Raw genomic sequence first — 14,743 nt, 5'->3', positions numbered from 1 at the left:
GGTAGTTCTACCTCGGCAACATCCAATCACGTTACTTCTGGTTGACTATTTCCACCGTCGTTATCGCCATTGCAACCGTGAGACGATCGTCAATGAGATGCGGCAACTCTACGAGATCCCGAAACTACGGTCAGTCGTGTTCAAGATATCGCAGGATTGTCTGCCATGTAAGATACGTCGGGCGACTCCTAGCTCGCCCCCTATGGCTCCGTTGCCCAAAGTGCGAGTTACCCCGTATGTAAGGCCGTTTACTTTTGTTGGAGTTGACTTCTTCGGCCCGGTGCTGGTGAAACTTGGACGAAGCGTTGTTAAGCGGTGGGTGGCTCTAATCACCTGTTTGACAATACGGGCTGTGCATCTTGAGGTTGTACATAGTCTGTTGAAGGAGTCCTGCGTAATGGCGGTTAAAAGGTTCGTGTCACGACGAGGAGCACCATCAGAGATCTTTAGCGATAACGGCACGAACTTCCTCGGTGCGAGCAACCAGCTGAAGCAGGAAATGGATGATTTGGAACAACATCTGGCGTCAACGTTCACCAACACCACAACACGGTGGTCGTTTAACCCACCAGGGTGACCAGGCGCTCCTCACATGGGAGGAGTATGGGAGCGTATGGTTCGCTCAGTGAAAGTGGCAATAGGCGGTATTCTGGAAGAGCAGCGAAGACCAGACGACGAAGTTTTGGAGACGGTCATCATCGAGGCGGAAGCAATGATAAATTCGAGGCCGCTAACGTATATATCGCTGGAATCGGACGTGCAGGAGTCTCTTACTCCAAATCATTTTCTGTTGGGGAGCTCAAACGGAGTCAAGCAACAGCCAGACTACCAAGCAACCCTGAGGAGCGGATGGAAGTTTGTGCAGCATTTGTCGAATGGAATATGGAGAAGATGGATAAAAGAGTATTTGCCGGTAATATCTAGAAGGTCGAAATGGTTCGAAGAAGTGAAGGAGATGACTAAAGGAGATTTGGTGTTGATCGTGGATGGTGCAGTTCGAAACCAGTGGGTGAGAGGAAGAATTCAGGAAGTTGTCAATGGAAAAGATGGAAGGGTGCGGCAGGCCTGGGTGAAGACTGCGAGAGGCATCCTAAGGAGGCCGGTGGTCAAATTGGCGTTACTCGACGTCGAAGCTGGAGGTAAACCGGAATTCAATGACAATGGTTTACGGGCGGGGGGATGTGACGACGAGTACCCCCCGGTGCGTGATGGTCAATAATTACCATAGGGCAGATAGGATTGTCGGAATGAATGTCAGTGTCAATAGCGAGGTGAGGTGATGACATGGCAAATGTTGACTGAATAGAAAGAAAGTAGATGGTGAAAGAATAGGTCTGTAAACACATCCGTTTGTACCAAGTAAAGGACTAAATTTAGCAAGGATTGAATTGTATTTCTTGCATTAAACGTAAGTTGTAATTGAATTATTCTACCTAAAATTATTTCTATAATTTGTTCCTATCTAAAATTTGTTACCTAAATTATAGCAAATTCCTACTTAATCTAAAATTGGAAATTATCACCTAAAGGAAGATTACTCGGAAAGAAACCGATAAATTGTAAGTAACAAGTTATTCTAATTGGAAAAATCAGTAAAAATAAACGTTTTTACAGCAAAAGCTGATCCCTACAAACTTCGAGTTATTAGTACGGGACTTCTAAGAAACGGTTTCAATTTTTGTTCGCAACTCTGGAAAAGCTCATGAAAATTTTTCTGAGGTGTTGCTGAAGATGCTCGAAGACGCGACTGCTCTTGGGTTAAACCTGTGGCACCACAGTTTATACTGGCTAGCCTGTCCGCTACTGATATGAGCTAATCATAAGTCGTCGGAGAGTCTTATTCCGATGGTAAACAGAAAAATGAGTGGTTATGCCTATCTTAATTTAAGTTTGAAATGTTGTTTGATATTTAAACTACACAACACTACCTTGGACTCTTCTGCAACGTCTTGGAAACTCCTAGAACGTACCTGAAATGTTCAGGAACACTCCTGGAATGCCCCCGAAAGCCCCTGGAAACCCATTGAAACTCTCTTAAATCCCCCCTCTGAACACTCTGAAATCTAGAGCAATATTTTTTGCCAGGCATCTAAGGAAAACTCTGACAGAACTCTCTGGCAGAATTCTAACCAAAAACTCTGAAAAAAAAGCTTGAATCTTTGGACCTTGATGAAATTCCAGAGTTTTTTCTAGAGATATCGCTGAAACATCTATGACGGAATGTCTAGAGAATTTCGTGAAAAATATAGTGAAATTTGTGGAATAATTCCTACAGAAAACCGTGGAGAGATACGGATGAGAATCTCCAAAGGAATTTGTGGAGAGATTTCTAAATAAATTCTCCAAGACTTTCGAAATCAAATTGTCACAAAACTTTAAAAAGAATTTGTACAGAAAGCCCAAAGAACATTAGAGTATTTTTTAATCCTGGAGCAAAGTTTCTAAGAAAAGTGTTTCAGAGAACTCTGAAAGAATCCATGCAGGAATTTCAAGAGCAAACGCTGGAGGAATCTCTAGAAAATTTCTTACACGAAATCCTTCGGAAAATTCCCTGGAGAGTCCCTGGAGGTATTCCAAGACAAAAGCATGAAAAATTCTTTAGGGATCTTCCCAGGTTTCCCTTGCAGAATACCTGGAAGAATAGGTTGAGAAATATTCGATTTTTCAGAGGAATACTAAAACAAATTCCTAAAGAGATCCCTAGGGTTCTGAATCAGAATGAGTTTCTAAAATAATTTCTGGAGAAATTTTCTAGAAAAAATTTCTGGAGACATCATTTCAAAGATTCCTGGAAGAATGTGTGGAAGAGTTTCTAAAGCCATTTTTGGAAGAACCCCTGTAAGTATATCTGGAGAAACTCTTGAAGAAATTTGTAAAGCAATCACAGCAAAAACTTCGAAAAAAAAAATGCTTGAAGGATTTCTGCATATTTTCATAGAATTAACTCTAGAGGTACTCAGGGAGATTCTTAGAGGAAAAAGGAAAATATCCTTCTCCAAAATCCTCGAGCAACCTGAGGAAAAGCTTCCACAGCCATTTTTAAAAAGAATCCATGTGAAGTTTTTTGGAGGCATCCCTAGACAAATTTCATAGGACTTTTTGAAGTAGTTTCTGAACACGTTCATGCAGAAAACTCTGGAAGAATCACTGTAGAAATCTCGGAAAAGTTTCTGAAGGAATTCCTGAAAGAATTCCTTGAGCTTATTCCTAAAAAAATATAGTTTGGCTTGCAGTCTCTCAAATCAAACTCCTAGTGAACTTCCTAGGAAAGTTACTGTAAAAACATTCAAGATGAATCTCTATAGTTTTGCTGGAGAAGTGCCAGGAGGAACCTTGAAGGAATTCCCGGAGGAGTCCTTGCAAAAATACCTGGAGGAGCTCTTGGAGGAATTCCCGGAGGAGTCCTTGAAGGAATTCCTGGAGGATTTTGTAAGAAATCCTTGGTGGAATCCTTGGAGGCATCCCTGGAAGAATCCTTGACGGAATACTAGGAGGAATCCTTGGAGTTATTCCTGGAAGAATCCCTGTAGGATTCATTGGTGAAATACCTGGAGGAATCCTAGGAGGGATTCTTGGAGGAGTCCTTGGCGAAATTACTGGGCGAACCTTGACGGAATTCCTGGAGAAATCCTTGCAGAAACTCCTGCAGGAATCCTTTTAGGAATTCCCGGATGAGTCCTTGAAGAAATTCCGGGTGGAATTTTGAAGGAATTCTTGGTATAATCCCTGAGAGAATCCTTGAAGTAATGCCAGGACGAATCCTTGGAGTTATTCCTGGAGGAATCAATGGATAAATACCTGGAGGAAGCCTTGGAGAGATTCCTGGAGGAATCCTTTGAGGTATTCCGGCGGAAATCCTTGCCAGAATTCCTGGGGGAGTCCTTGGAGGAATTCCTGGAGGAAGCGTTAAAGGAATTCCCGGAGTAATCTTTGCACAAATTCCTGGAAGCATCCTTGGAGGAATACCCGGAGGAATCCTCGAAAGAATTGCTCGAGGAATTTTGGAGAAACCATTGAAGGAATATCGAGAGGTATCCTGGGAGGAGTTCCAGGAGGAATCCTTGGATGAATTCCTGCAGGAATTCTTGGAGGAATTCCTGGAGAAATCCTTGGAGGAATTCCTGGAGAAATCCTTGGAGGAATTCCTGGAGAAATCCTTGGAGGAATTCCAGGGGGAATCTATGAAGGAATTCCAGGAAGAAATCTTGAAAGAATTCGCGGAGGAATCCTTGCAGAAACCTTTGGAGAAATCCTTGAAGGAATTTCTGGAGGAACACTTGGAGGAATCTGTGGACGAATTTTTGGAGGAATCCCTGGGAAAGTCTTTAGAGGGATCCCCGGAAGTATCCCAAGAACAATCCTTCGAGTAATCCGTGGAGGAATCGCTAGACGTATCTCAAGAGGAATCTCTGGTGGATTCCTTTAAAAAACCTCTTGAAGAATTCCTAGATTAGTTTCTACATAAATTTTTGGTCAAGTTTATGAACGAATCCCTGGAGAAGTTCCTGTACGAATCCCTGTAAGAATTCCTGAGGGAATACTAGTAGAAATTCACGGAGGAATCCCTCTAGAGCCCTACAGGATTTTCTGGAGAAATTCTGGGAAGAATTCCTGGAGAAATCGTAAGAGGAATTTCTTGAAGAATCGCTTCAAATCTGGGAGAAATTTTTGGATTTTTTTCGATGAAATTTCTTGAAGAATTTCTGCCGGTAATGCTAGGATAATTCCTAGAAAAGCCGTAGAAGCATAGAATAATTCTCGAACAGCCGTAGGAAAAATATCTGCAGGAATCCCTCGAGGAATACTGAAGAAAAACACTGATTTTTTTTAGGAATTTCGGCAGAATTCTCTGAAGAAAAATTTGGATGAATTCCTCAAGAGATCTCATCCCTAAAAACATAAAAATACTGGTGGAATTTCTATAGAAATTTCTGTAACTATTTTAATGGAAATTCCTAGAAGGTTGATAAGATTTGATGGTATGTTTAAAACAGTGCCCTAGAGTATTTCCTAGATGAGTTCATAGAGTAAAGCCGGAAATCTCTGAAAGAATTTCTGTACTAATCCGTGGAAGACTTCGTTGAAATGATTACTTAAGCGCCATCAGAAAAAGTGCCTGCAGAAGTTCCCGAATGGAGTGCTTGAAGAACTTCTGGAAGAATTTATGGATAAACTCTTGAATGATTTTTAAGAGGAATCTCTGACACCATCTTGGATGAATCCTAGCAAGAACTCCTGGTGAAATCACTGGAGAAGTTCCTGGAGTAAGCTCTGGATTTATCTTCTGTATTAATCTACAGAATTTGCTGCAGGAATGACCGGACGAGTTCTAATGTTTTTTTTTCGGATTTCGTGCTACTTCCCCGTTAGCATCGTTCCCAATTACCAGCAGGGATGGGAACATTCAGTTGCAAAGACTTACATTCTTTGATACTATCTCAGAAGCATGCTGTCGAGAAACAGTATTTGGAGGACTTTTAATTTTAAGTTTGCCGAATGACGTAAGAGGTGCACAGCTATATCGAAGTCGTGAGAGAGCAATAAAGATGATGTCCACGCTGTGAATGTTACATTCACGCCATGAAAAATTGTGTAATGCAGTAGTAAGCCTACTGTTGAAATATTTTGCTAATGGTATCGAGCGGAATCAGTCGTAAAACTAATTAGAATAACTAATGGCAATGACAAAAAAAAAATTCTCATAACCAATACAACTTTATCACTTGCATCTTCTTCAATGACCGACGAAGAAAATACGACTACCGTGCGAAATCCATATTATGAACAGTTGGCAAATCCAAAAAAGATTTGCGACAAGCAAATGCGTTCAGTGACACAAACATTTTTTATCGATTATCGTCATTAATTCTCTTTCTGCCTCGATAGATAAGCACAATCATGATTCCAACTACCGGTACAGTCTTGTGCATCATCACTTATCTAACACAAATAAGTCTCGACAGCTATCCATTTTCTTTTTCTTTCATCAATACTGCAGTGACATTCAGCGCCAACAAGTACATTCGCAACAAATGTCAACGCACGTTACCGTTGCTCCAGCGCAGAAATTATGACACTCACAACCGTATAATCGTCACCAAGTTTTGTGCAAGTGAGGGTCGGTTTGTTTAGTTTAGTGCACGGCGGTAAAAACCCAAATATAGCACGCCCTCTGAATGTGGATGTAATTAAGGCATACAAAAAAAAAAATCATGCACTCATGTCCGATGGCCGGTATTTATAATTTTACACTCAGTTCACAATGAAAGGCGCTATGTGCTAATTAAACTGGACTGGATCATGAAATTTAAAAAAAAACTTCCATTTAATATATAGTCTTAATCTAATTTATTCAACCTCAACTGGTGCCACCCTTATCGTACCCAAACATGTCACGAACTTGCTCTGAATGATTTGCGCATTGGCCACAATATCGCTACCCACACCGTTGACGCAATCGACGATCCGTCCCGTAACGATATGTTCGTCGTTGCTAACACCTCCGGCCACCACAGATATCTTGTTCTGCACCCGCTGCGAGTGATCCGGAAACGCCGAAAAGAACTAGAACGGAAGAAAAATCGTCAGAACAACGGTTGGACAAAAACACAGAGATATATTGAACTCACGTAAGCGGTACACGGTCCCGTCTCTCGCTGACAAATTCGGGACATCTGAACGGCCAACGAAGCGGCGGCATTCCGGACGGCATCCATCTGCACCTGAACGAACTGGGTGGTCGTACGGAAGCTGTTGGTCTCCGATTGCATACAGCTGGCCAGTCGGTTCATCGCAACTGGGTTCTGCTGGAGTTGCTGAACGGCCTTTTGCGTGCAGGAAGCGGTGTTGACGCTGGAGTTCGTGACGGATTGATTGGTGACGAAGTTGATGACGGTGAGGAGAGTTGCCGTCACTGCGGTAGTTTGTTCGTGGAGAGCTTTCGTGACCTGTTCGGTACTGTAGTTGGTGCTCAGTTCGACGAACTGCGTGAAACTCGCGTTAGCTGTGACCATGTCGGACAAGAACTGGGTGAGGTTACGCATGTTGATTCCGTAGGAGTCGGCACGATTCAGAACGGAGGCGTATGTTTGATTGATTGCTTTGAAGGTGTTGGTTTGCTGTTGGCTGATCCTATGGTAGACGTCTACGACAGTTCGGTTGAAGGTGACTGCAGCACTATCTATGCTACGGACACCTGCGCTGATCGTTTCGTTAAACTGTGCTCGGTAAGCGATGGCCTGACTACGTTCTGCTGCAATTGTAGTGATAGTAGAGCCAATTGATGTGAGGTATTTTCTTATAGATCTCAACGGGGTTGTGAGGTTGGCCACGACGGTTTTGTTAAAATACACGGTTATGTTGAGAATGGTAGGTGGATACTCTGCATTGGCTGCCAACTGAACTTGCGACTGCATCATATTCAGACCGTTTGATAGATTCTGGAGTGTATTGTTCAACGCAGTCAGATTCCCAATCATGTATTCATATAAGTACACTTTGGTGACAGTCTTTAAATCATCCGCAGTTGTGTTTGCTGAAACTATCGCTTTTGATGTATTCTTTATTAGTTCGGAGAAGTTATTGAACATTTCCTGGCTGTTCGCATTTCTACTGCTAGCTCCCGCCAAAATGCTCCCTAACAATTTGTTCATCGGGTTGGTCACATTGTTTGAAATGACGATGAGTGTATTCACTGTACCACTTCCATCAGCACTTGAATCAATTTTTATCGATGCATTGGCCCTCACAACGGAACTTATTCCACTTCCAATTGCAGTGGCAATTGCACTGCTAACGGTCGGAGCTGCTACATCTAGTCCAAATTCACACCGAATCCCACTGAGAGCACTTAGGACAAGAACCACGATCGGCACTAACCGAGCCATTGCAATCTAATCAGGGTCAGCTTGACCTTTGTGGAACCGTACTTAATCGAACCCCAATCCAACTGAAACGGTGGGTCATCAGAGCAAGGGCCTTTATACCTTCACCCAAAACCGGGATCATGACACGCACTAACCTCAATTCGGCAACTGTCCCATCATTCGAGAAACAACGAATCATCTCGGATAGCTACAAAAAATCATTTATCATGGATGATAGTTCAATTTTCTAGCTGGTAATTGTGGAATTTTCGGGACAGAAGAAAGCGTTCGCTTTCGCCGTGCACAGTAAAAACTTAAAAGTGGCGATACGTCATTTCTGTTGCAATTCAATCTCGCGACATGTTTCGGTGTAGAGTATCGTTTTGAAACGGAAAAAGTGCATGTCGAATTATTCACAGCAATAGATTGTCATAATAAGGGAATATCCCCGAACATGATGCGAACAGTGGTCTGCCATTTGAGGATCACATCCAATCTCTGATTTTTTGCTGTGTACTCATTTCTGTTTAACATTGTTCGATTTCTTAAAGCAATACCATCTAACTTGGCGAATCACTGCTATTGCAAGGCACGCAGTTTGTTCATCATTATCTAATCGTATGCCATTCTCCTCTTTCTTTCCATCCAGACTTGTCAAGATTTCAATCATCACGTCCTCAGAATAACGGACCCGCGACTGATTCTGCGAAGAACCTATCGAGAGCAGTTCACCCACTTCAGAAATAAAAAGAGCAGAGAACCCGTTTCCTATACCAATCTAGCCAAGGAAAATTTCGGTGAACGCACGCAGCACACCCGTCACTGCCATCCGTCCAATCTCGTCCCAGACCAAAAGTGGAAAAAATAGATCATCACGAACAACCAAGATGGAAGTGGCTGCAGCAGCATCTTCGGCATCGGCAGCAGCGTCGTCACGAGGTGGCGGCGGTCCCTTTCAGAGGGAGGTACGCGAGTGGCAACATGTCGATCCAAATACGGGAGCCCTGCTGACTGGCCGGCTCGAGGCGGACCGCTGGGTCAACGGACCCTTGAACAGCTATGGCAAGGTGGGTTTCTTTCTTTGGATTTTTGTTCGTATGACTTGGCTATTGCAGATGGGACACACATGGGATTGACCTCACTCAGTGCACATGTAAGAATCCTATCAAATATTTTTGCTGGTTGTTTAAATTAAATTAAATACTAGCAAATTATTGCAGGAGAAGGTGGTCAACAGCTTGGGTGATTTTTAAAACACAATAAAATTTGCTAATTGTTGAGCAATTAAGACAGTTTTAAATTATGCAAAATAGTTGAAAAATTATCACAGAACTCCTTGAACCATTTTGCAAAGCTTGCATTGACATGAAATCCCCTTCAACTCCTGTTTTTAAGAGAAAATAAAGTACTCAAACTATGATTTAAACTAGTAGTTCAGAATCCTTATCCCTAACCAAACTCAGCCGATTCTCACCTATTGCTGAACCACTCTGATAGTCGAAATATTCTATTACCTGATGCAAGATCGTGTTCCATGATAGATAGACGCTGCGGGGTTCATGAGGGAATCATGGGGCTTCACAAAGGTTCCAGGTTTCAAGGGGACGTTCCAGAAGGATTTAAGGGGTTAAGGGGATTTCGAGAGTGTTTAAGGAGGTTTCAGAGGCTCCATTTTGCGTTCAAGAGGTTTCACGGTCCATTGAAAAAGCTTATCATGAGTATCAGGTATCAGTAGGTCGGCTCCAGAGGCACGTTCTCCTTTATTTGGGAAATTTGTGCCATCGCCATGAACACGAGCCTATTCATCATTTACCTGAGGGAGAAGGAAATGAAAAAAGGGGAAAGGACAGATAAGGAATAGGATCGTCATACACGCATAAGCGTACCACAATTGGTTCAAACAGCGCCCTGAAAAGAGCACTGTGATAGCGCATAAAGCTTAAAGAGAGCCTATAACTCTTTACTACAGCGGGTCGAGAACAACAGAACGTCCTGAAGATTCAGGTTTCTGAAGTCAGTAAGTGTTTACCGAGTACTCGGGAACGCAGTTGCGCGAAAACTGGACAGTTACATATCAAATAATACGAAGTTCCATAATCGGCTTCACAGCTATCACATACAAATGAATCAACTTGCTGAATATTTGCCATGCTGATGCAATTCTGCTTTAACAAATTTGTTAGATACTTCGCCATCCCTAGCCATTGCTCAGTACAATTTTGTTTGACGACATGACTCCAAACTATTCCAGTATTGTTTATGCTGAGTGGCAGCCCAGTTGTCAATCTGTAGCTTCACCCAACATTTCGATACCGGAATAGTGGCTCAGGGCCAATGAAGTCATGTGATGCTCCAGTGCGAGCTAAGTCATCAGCCAATTCATTTCCGTCGATGGAAGAATGACCAGTAAAGTGGCCCACACTTATATAATACATAACAAAAATTTCGAAAAATGCCAAGTCTTACCTCCTAAATCAGTTGCTTTGAACTCCCAGAAGCTACGTTCAAAATTTGAGCAAAATCGGTTGAGCCTAAGGGGGCGCTCAAAACGCTTGAAGTTTGTATGGGAAAACTTGGCCGAATGTATGCAGAAACTTTAAGTTTTCGATTTTTTCCGCCAGGTGGCGCTGTAAGCGTTCAATAATCAAACCCTTTGGTATTATTGTAGGTGACTATATGCCAAACAACTTTGTCGAAGACCGCAAAGTGATCCAACGCCTGTGAAAAAAGTTATACCCTAGGTAAAGTGAGGATAAACTTAATTGTTATTTTTCCAATACATGTAAAGGAATAATATCAATAATGAAATCTCAATACTTTGCCTTACTTTGCCTAGGGTACTACTTTTTTCACAGCCGTCGGATCACGGAAACTTAAAATTTCTGCATACATTTGGCCAAGTTTTCCCATACAAACTTCAAGCGTTTTGAGCGCCCCCTTAGGCTCAACCGATTTTGCTCAAATTTTGAACGTAGCTTCTGGGAGTTCAAAGCAACTGATTTAGGAGGTAAGACTTGGCATTTTTCGAAATTTTTGTTTTTCATACAAGTGTGGGCCACCCTAATGACCAGGTACCCATACAAGGTGAACAGCGTTTGCTGAATTCAGCTCCTCGATTTGAGTTCGACAAACGATAACTATCTTTGACCTGGAGTTGGCCAAAGCAAGTGCTTTAATAGCAGCCTGGCTATCTGAACAGAAGTATATTACTATGCCCATTACGTGCTGCTGAAGTGCTGATTGCACTCCGCACATAAGAGAAAAGATTTCGGCCTGAAAAACGGTGCAGTGTCTACAAAGTGAGTAGGATTGATGCAGCCTCAGCTCACGAGAATAAACACCAGCACCTGCTCGACCTTCGAGAAGGGTGCCAGCAGTCTAAAATAGCCGTCTGAAATACTTCTTTCCAGATATCCAGATTTACATTCTTCCCGGGAAGGGTATTGCGGGGAAAATGTCCTATATGGGAAATTACAAGCAATTGTAAGATCGCTTGGAGCAAGGACAACTTTGTCCCAATTCACCAAAAGTGGAAACATCGAGGTGTGTGTTGAACTGCGGTCCACAGGAGTTTCCTCTAGTAAACCGAGTCCCCATAGGCGATAAGTGCAAGAAAGTGCTTCTTGTTTGAGATGAATGTGTAGTGGGGCAATGTCAAAGAGAACTTCGAGCGCTGCCGTGGGAGTTGAAGAGAACGCTCCAGACTGTGGTCAAACTGATAGGTCTGAAACTCTTTGCTTCTTCATACGACGCACGACCCATTTTCGGAATAAACTTTACAGTAATATCCCGCCAGGATTTGGGAATATACCCTGTAGAAAAACTGCAAACAAATAGTTTTTTAAAAAATGGTTGAAATAATCAAATCCCTTCTGAAGCAAAATAGGATAAATCCCATCTGCCCCAGGAGATTTGAAAGGAGCAAAGCTATTTAGTGCTCATTCAGTCGATTCAAAAGTTATGATACTCCGAGCCGAAGCTAAAGAATGATTCTACAAGAACTACAAGAAAAAACATCATGTTCATCCGAAGATGTAATATCCACACATCCAGGGAAGTGTGTACTGAATAAACATTCCAAAACTTCCACATCAGAGGGAGTGAAATCACCATTTGGCAAACAAAGTTCGTTCACTTGAAAATCCTTAGATTTTGTAAAGATTTTGTTCAACCGACTGGCTTCACTAAATCTGGAAATATTTGTTCAAAGATTTCTCCAGCCGGATTGCTCAGCAGACCGAAGAGCTTTCCTGTAGGCCTTGCAAGCCGACCTGAATGCCTCCGATTCAGCCGAGCGTCGTCTGTTCCAACTATTTCTACATTCCTTACTGAGGTTCGCCAGATCAGAGTTCCACCAAGGGGTTCCTCTTGTGGTCTTCACAGACCGCAGAGGCCAGGCTGCTTCAAAAGCTCCCATGATTTAGGCCGTTGTAGTATCAACGGCATCATCTAAATCACTTGGAGTGTCAATGGATGGTGAGTATCAATGAAATTTGGCTGCAAATACACTCGTGAATAATTCTGCTAGAGCAAAGCGTTATGTCTATCACTTCCTCTCTAGCAGATACCATGAAGGTTGGGTGGTTGCCTATGTTAAGTAATGCAAGATCTGTACTACTTAAGTGTTCCATCAAACTGGAGCCTCTCAAGTTAATGTCTGAGCTGCCCAAGATGATATGATGAGCATTAGCATCACTTCCTACATTTAGCGGAAGGCCTTTTGAAGTACAGTATGCGATGACGTAATTGAAAGCATCCATAGGGGATGGTTCGTCATGCGGTAAAAAAAAACGAACAATAGACGTATTTCCTGTTGAAGTTTCCAACAGATACATCAATTATGATAGCACATACATCTCTAGTGGTTAGTTCAGAGATGAGTGCGTTGTTGACAAGCGCACATGTTCGAGGCATGACAGGCGAGTTTGCCATTTCCTTTTTACTGAAAGTAGTATACACCGGATTCACAAGGTTTCCTAGATACAAATTCCCCTTACGAAAGTAAGGTTCTTGGACTAACGCCACTTGGGCTGTACCATTTTGCATAAGTCTACAAAGATTGATCGTTGCTGTTCTTTTGTGCTGAAGATTGATCTGAGCTATCCTAACCGTAGCCACTACCCAAACTAGGCAAGATTAAACTCTTAACAATCAGAGACTCCATGGTGCTTTCAAGAGGTTTCACGGGTCATTTAAAAAGCTTATCAGGGGATTTCAAGGCCGTTTCATGAGCAGTCATGAGGCTTCAGAGGTATTTTGTAGGGGTTTTTGTATGGTTGCAGTTAGGGGGATTTCATTAGACTCTACCACCCCCTTCAACTCCTGATGTTCCTTGAAATCCCCCTGAAACCTCCTGTAACCACTCTGAACCCTGAAATTTCATTGGATTCGAATCATTGAATCCGAAGATATAACAGTTTGCTATCGGATAGTTATGACTTTTTCTAGAATTTTGCCAACTTCATGTAGAACAGCCCCATCTTTCCTAAACTTGGATCATTGATACAAAACTAGTTGATCAACACTCTTAAAAAATTAGGAATTTACACGTGACGTAAACCATCAACGTACGTAAACATTCCTTGACTGAATGGCAAATTTGACTCAATTTTACATCCATCATGTAAGTTCGAGTTGGTTGCACAAGATGCCAATAAACCTAACTGACGAGATAGGTAGTTTTACATTTATCGTTTGTCTCACAACTCGGTGAAACAGCCGAGAGGTTTAGTACGTGCCTCTCAATCATCGGACCAGTGTTCGAATCCAGTTCAATATTTTACTTGCATATGTTTTATCTCTCGTTTCGGCTCTAGCGATTGCTAGCTCGACTTTATTTGTGATATAAGACGTAAATTTGTGTCAAACGGGCCGCTCTTTTTATGTGCATCCAAGTGAACTTAAATATACATGATTTTTTCTAAGAGTGAACTTACAATAAAAATGTGAGAATATTTGATGCATTTTTTCGAAAAGTTACAGCTAGTTGACCATTTTTTGAAAAGTGAAAATTTTGCCTGTCCCGATCATTTTATCTATCTCCTATAGATTTCAGGATTGCAAAGAAGTTTAAAAAGGGAGTTTCGCACGATTGAAATCCGGAACCCGAAACTGGTAAAATTCGTCATAATTGGGCGATAAATGTATGTTTTTATGTTATAGAAATACACCATAAAAATTCGGCATGACGAGTTTTGCCGCAACATAGCTTCGACGTTACGTTTTTTATAGGGTAGTAGATTCAGTTTTGGACATAGTGCGACATTCGGTCTGTGGCAATCTAAATCGGCATAAATTTATTTTTTACTAGTAGATCCTAATATAAGATGATGATTGTGGGGATTGACTGTGATTGTGGTTATGTTACGGGGATTTTCGGCTTCCAGTCTTCGCGTAATCATAAACGGATTTATGCTCTACACCTGACGTTTCGGCTCAATACATGTAGCCGAAACGTCAGGTGTAGAGCATAAATCCGTTTACGATTACACGAAGACTGGAAGCCGAAAATCCCCGTAACATGATGATGATTGCAGCTGTAAAAATCATACATTTTGATGAAAAACTCGAAGAAAAATATATTTTCTTTTAAAATTTTGCTCCCATATGTCCATTGTGGACAGGGTGCTTCTAATTTGGCAACTCCCAAAAGAAAACTGCGGCAATGCTTCTAAATGGCCAGTGTCACTTTTAATACAAATATCAAGTATTAGCTTGATTTTTGCATTTTTACAACAAAATATAGATTGAAACCTTTCATTTGGCAAATTGGTAGTTTTATTAGTTTTATTGGTTTTTTTTATATCAAATATTTTCCTAAGACTGACCAAACCCGGTGCTCGTAGCTCCTTTAAATGATAAGGTAATTATTAATTTGG

General features: G+C 41.8%; 2 protein-coding genes across 6 annotated transcripts in view; one reads left to right on the top strand and one right to left on the bottom strand.

The window, feature by feature from the left end:
* Positions 1 to 14,743, top strand: part of LOC109427584 (serine-rich adhesin for platelets) — a 539,771-nt gene that overhangs the window by 418,314 nt on the left and 106,714 nt on the right. For all 5 annotated transcript variants that reach the window (XR_009997420.1, XR_009997421.1, XR_009997422.1 and 2 more), the window contains one exon: positions 8,515 to 8,932. Coding sequence is in view for 1 of the 5 variants with exons in the window: in XM_062849926.1 (XP_062705910.1) it covers positions 8,753 to 8,932 (180 nt within the window). In the remaining 4 variants the exon portion in view is untranslated. The remainder of the gene's footprint in view (positions 1 to 8,514; positions 8,933 to 14,743) is intronic.
* On the bottom strand, positions 6,338 to 8,279 carry LOC109621897 (uncharacterized). Its single transcript, XM_020076086.3, has 2 exons — positions 6,630 to 8,279; positions 6,338 to 6,564 (listed from the first exon to the last, which is right to left on the bottom strand). The coding sequence occupies exons 1-2, from the start codon at positions 7,884 to 7,886 to the stop codon at positions 6,349 to 6,351; spliced, it is 1,473 nt and encodes a 490-aa protein (XP_019931645.2). The 5' UTR covers positions 7,887 to 8,279; the 3' UTR covers positions 6,338 to 6,348.

The sequence above is a fragment of the Aedes albopictus genome, chromosome 2 (genome assembly GCF_035046485.1).
Source record: "Aedes albopictus strain Foshan chromosome 2, AalbF5, whole genome shotgun sequence".
Classification (NCBI taxonomy): domain Eukaryota; kingdom Metazoa; phylum Arthropoda; class Insecta; order Diptera; family Culicidae; genus Aedes; species Aedes albopictus.
This window is presented reverse-complemented; position numbering and strand designations above follow the sequence as displayed.